The 4121-nt window shown below is 64.5% G+C and overlaps 1 protein-coding gene across 7 annotated transcripts; it reads left to right on the top strand.

The window, feature by feature from the left end:
• Nucleotides 1-573: 573 nt before the first annotated feature.
• On the top strand, nt 574-3595 carry LY6H (lymphocyte antigen 6 family member H). 7 transcript variants are annotated; one of them, XM_044780682.2, is made up of 5 exons: nt 574-707; nt 929-1000; nt 1858-1985; nt 2726-2845; nt 3012-3589. In XM_044780682.2, exons 3-5 carry the CDS (start codon nt 1919-1921, stop codon nt 3245-3247), a joined length of 423 nt encoding a protein of 140 aa, XP_044636617.1. In that variant the 5' UTR covers nt 574-707; nt 929-1000; nt 1858-1918; the 3' UTR covers nt 3248-3589. The 7 variants fall into 7 exon arrangements, with proteins under 7 accessions (XP_044636617.1, XP_070337053.1, XP_044636615.1 ...); XM_044780680.2 differs by lacking the exon at nt 574-707 and adding an exon at nt 1294-1394 and having other exon boundaries at nt 895-1000; nt 3012-3595; XM_044780677.2 differs by lacking the exon at nt 574-707 and adding an exon at nt 1294-1346 and having other exon boundaries at nt 983-1000; nt 3012-3595.
• Nucleotides 3596-4121: the final 526 nt, after the last annotated feature.

Here is a 4121-nt window from a genome sequence, read left to right as displayed (position 1 = left end):
TTTTCTCTGGATGTTGGCTGATTTTTGACTGTGAACTCATATCTGAATTCCATTGAATCTGCGGGAACCCCAGTCCCCAAGTTCAGGTTGCTTGTCTGTTCCTTTGCCTTCACTCTGTGGAGTGGCAGTGGAGCAGTGAGGTGTCCATCCTCTGGAGTCAGGCTGCTTATGTCCCAGCATCGGCTGTCACCTGGTCACTGTGTGACCTTGGGTGGGAAGCTCAACCTCTCTGAGCCATGTTTTCCTTAACATAATATGGGGATGATAATAAATATCAAGTGTTTAAAACAGAACACATAGTATGCGCGTAATCAATGCTAACTATGATGAGCACACCTTGCAGTGACATATTAGTGACAGTCATTTCTCTAACGTAAGACGCAGGGAGGCAGAAACCCTCTTCTACCTTCTCACAGTGTTGCCCAGGGCCTAGGGCAGCGCTAGCCAACAGAGAGTACCCTGTAGAAATGTGTTGGACAAATGAAGGCAGGACGAAAAGGAGCGACCTCCAACATTTGCACGGCAGCTGTGGCTTATCCAGTGCCCTGCAGAGCCGGACTCCAGGCACAGGGGACGGCAGGCGCAAAGGCACTGCACCTCAGACGCTTTCTGGAGCGGGAAGAGACACCTAAAGCTGCGAAACCGGCCGAGGCGGGTGCAGAGGGCCTTGAATGCCGGGACCAGCACTTGGGACTTGCCCTCTGTGGGTGGGTGTGCTTGGAGACAGCGGTCCTAGGGGGTTGCGGCTGCTGGGGGCGCGTCTTGGGTGCTCGCGGGAGGAGAACAGCCTGGAACAGTCGGAACCCGGGATGGGAAGCGGAGGGGCCCCAGGGCTGAGCGTCTGTGACCCGGGACCCGCGCAAGCTCCGCGCTCATTAGTTACCTCCCTCCCTCTCTGCGTCTTTGTGCACTTCGCTTCCTTTCGCAGTAAACGTTCTTCCGAGAAATTCCAAGGGGATCTCAGCCAAGCGGAGGGGGAAGGGATCCTGCTCTCGCCTGGGTAGGGGAAGGTGGGATGGGGGAAGGGCGCAGGGGGAGCGGCGGAGGGAGCGGGAACCGGAGAGGGCTGGCGCGGGGGCGAGCGGGGCACCTGCTGGCGAGGGGGCGCAGGACGGCCCGGGACCGCGACCTGCAGTAGGCCCCGAGCCCCGACCCCCGATCCCCACCCGCGCGTCTCCGCCGCCCCCGCCCCCGCGCGGCCCCCGCCCGGCTCCGCCCCGCCCCTCGCGCGGGGTCCGCGTCTGCGGCTGCGTCCCCCGAAAGACGAGGCTGCGCCCGGGTTCCGGTCCGCAGGGAGACCGAAGGGCACCGCCGCCCGCGCCCCAGAGTGCCGACACCCCAGGGATGTGAGTGCGCCCCCGACTCGAGGCCCGCGCTCCCCGCCTCCATCCGCGGTGAGCGCCGAGGCACGCGGAGCGGGAGGCGAGGGGCGGGGGCTCGGCGCGGGGTTCCCGGCCCCCCAGCCCAGGGGTGGGGGTGGGGACGTGGCGCGCGCCCCTCCCCCTCGGCAGGTACTGTTCGGTCGCACCTTGTCCTACCCTTTCCTCTCCGGACACACCCACCGATCCCCAGGGTGGAGAAGTCTCGCCCCCGAGCCCCCCATCCGACAGGTGACGAGCGCGGTGGGGGCGTTTCGGGCTGTCACCCCGCCGGAGAGGGCAGATCTCTTCTCTTTGGAGGCGATGCTGTGATGGTGGACGCCCTGGGGGATGGGCTGGGGGTGGGGCTTTCCGAGCTCCCAGACGACCCCCGGCCTTGGATTCCCCGGAGGAGGTTGCGTCCGCAGGCCAGAGAAGGGGAGGGTCCTTCGGGCTTGACAGCGGCCTGGGTCGCCTGAGCGAAGCTTCTCTCTGCCAGGCCTGCGCCCCAGAAGACCCCCACCCACAGCCCCTGCGCTGTCCTGAGGCCCGCCTGGAGCATGCTGCCTGCAGCCATGAAGGGCCTCAGCCTGGTACTGCTGGCCGCCCTGCTGTGCTCTGCGCCCGGTGAGTCTGGGGGCGGCCCGCGGGGTGGGCCGGGTCGCCTGGAGAGCCCGAGGCGGCTCTGGAGAGAGACAGGCTGGGGGGCCACCGACTCCGACGGTAGCCGTGAAACCCACACCGCCTTCCGGACCCCTGCGACCCCAGCCCGGCCCTTGCCCCTGTCACCCTGGCTCACGCTGCTCCAGCTGCAGCCACGCGGGTCCCTCCCGGCCCCTGAGGGCGCCGAGCGCTCTTCCGGCCGGGCCTTCCCCCAGCAGCTCGTCTGTCCTTCGGGGATGTCTGCTCTCAGTGCAGGGCTTCTTGTGCTCCATCACTTCTCAGAGCCCCACCTGGCCTCCCATCCAGTGTGGTTTGGTTTTTGTAGCTTGCAGCCAACCTAACCTTGGGGCATGTGTGCTTAGGGGGTAGTAGAGAGTGTAGGAGGGCACCATGGGTGTGAGATATGGGTGCCTGGGGGTGTGTGTGTGCATGTTTATGAGGCCAGGCAGGGGTCATGGGGATTTCCAGAGTCCCGCTGGTGGGACCCTCCCCTGGAACTGCCCAGAAGGCTCACAGATCCTCCCAGGCCTGTCCTCCAGGTGCCCGTCTGGCCTGGTCACTCCTGGCCAGGGGGTGCCCGGCCTCCTGCAGCCGTGTGGTTCTCCTAGGAATGCCTATAGCAGGCAGCGGGGAGGATGCAGGGGGCTGGCCGGCCTGCCCCCCCCCGGTTGGTGTGATCATGCTCCTCCTCGTGCCCCACACAGCACAGGGCCTGTGGTGCCAGGACTGCACGCTGACCACCAACTCCAGCCATTGCACCCCAAAGCAGTGCCCGCCGTCGGACACAGTGTGCGCCAGTGTCCGCATCACCGACCCCAGCAGCAGTAAGTCAGGACTGGGCCCGAGTGGGGAGAGGGCAGGGGTGCCATCTGAGCTTCTCTGGCTGGGCATGAGAGCGGGTGCCTGTCTCTTCCTGGTCCTGGCTGGGTCCTGGGCATGAGGCAGAGGGCCCAGGTGGAGTCTAATGCCCAACTTCCCACTTTTTCCCAGGAAGGAAAGATCATTCCGTGAACAAGATGTGTGCCTCATCCTGTGACTTCGTTAAGCGGCACTTTTTCTCAGACTATCTGATGGGCTTCATTAACTCTGGGATCTTAAAAGTAGAGGTGGACTGCTGCGAGAAGGATTTGTGCAACGGGGTGTCCGGGGTGGGGGGCAGCCCCTGGGCCCTGGCCTGGGGGCTCCTGCTCGGCCTAGGGCCTGCCCTCCTCTGGGCTGGGCCCTGAGGTCCCCTCCCTCCCACAGGGCTTCTGAGCTTGTTCCGCGGAGCCGGTGGTTGCCCTCTCCCCAGCCTGGCCTGGCTGGGGCTGGGGCAGCCTTGGCCCAGCTCCGTGGTCTGTGGCCCTCGCCCCTCCCCGAGATGTGAGACCTCCCTGTCTCTCTACCAGCGTCGAGTCCCAGCCAGCAGGACATCTCCGGGAAACCAGGCATTGGGCAGGAGGCCTGGGGGGTGAGGGCAGGGGGCTGGGACCCCCAGCTGTCTGAGGGGAAGCCAGGCTGAGCCAGGCCCAGTCCAGCAGCCTGGCTGTGAGGGCATCTTCTATGGAGAAATAAAGTCACTTTTGAGTTCGGAGACCCAGGTCTGAGTCTGGGTGTTGGGGGGTGGGGGCGTTCCTGGCAGAAAGCAGGGAGTAAGGTGCTGAGAACAGGCAGGCACTGGCACCCTTGGGGGCCGTGGGGTGAGCTGGGCTGCCTGGGGGACCCAGGGTTCGGTAAGGTTTGGGAGCAGCCAAGGGGCGGTTAGAGTGAGAGGAACAAGATCACAGGGTGGGCCTGAGGGCGAGTCCTTACAGCCATGTGCGCGTGCCCTGTGGACGCCGGACACGCACACAGGCTGACACTAGCACACACACAGCCATGCCTGCAGAGTGGTACACTCCACCTCCACGCTGTCATCTTTACACGTTCACACACTGAAACAGTTACATCACACCAGCTCATGAGTGGTGTGCCCCACTGTGGGCACACCCACACATCTCCATGTTTGTGTGCACACTGCTCTCGAGTTCGCAGGGTCCTGCGCACGTGGGGACACACAGACACGCACGCCCCGTGTGTGGGTCTCCTCTCGCTCTTGCTCTCACTTGCTGTCTCTCAGCC

Source organism: Equus asinus, chromosome 12 (assembly GCF_041296235.1).
Source record: "Equus asinus isolate D_3611 breed Donkey chromosome 12, EquAss-T2T_v2, whole genome shotgun sequence".
NCBI lineage: Eukaryota > Metazoa > Chordata > Mammalia > Perissodactyla > Equidae > Equus > Equus asinus.
This window is presented reverse-complemented; position numbering and strand designations above follow the sequence as displayed.

Bases quoted from the DNA above. Each gene is read 5' to 3' on its own strand.
- LY6H (XM_070480952.1), top strand. From the start codon at position 810: ATGGGAAGCGGAGGGGCCCCAGGGCTGAGCGTCTGTGACCCGGGACCC. The intron at 1,001-1,857 runs GTAGGGGAAGGT...TCTCTCTGCCAG, and splicing joins GGGATCCTGCTCTCGCCTGG to GCCTGCGCCCCAGAAGACCC. The intron at 2,846-3,011 runs GTAAGTCAGGAC...ACTTTTTCCCAG, and splicing joins CATCACCGACCCCAGCAGCA to GAAGGAAAGATCATTCCGTG.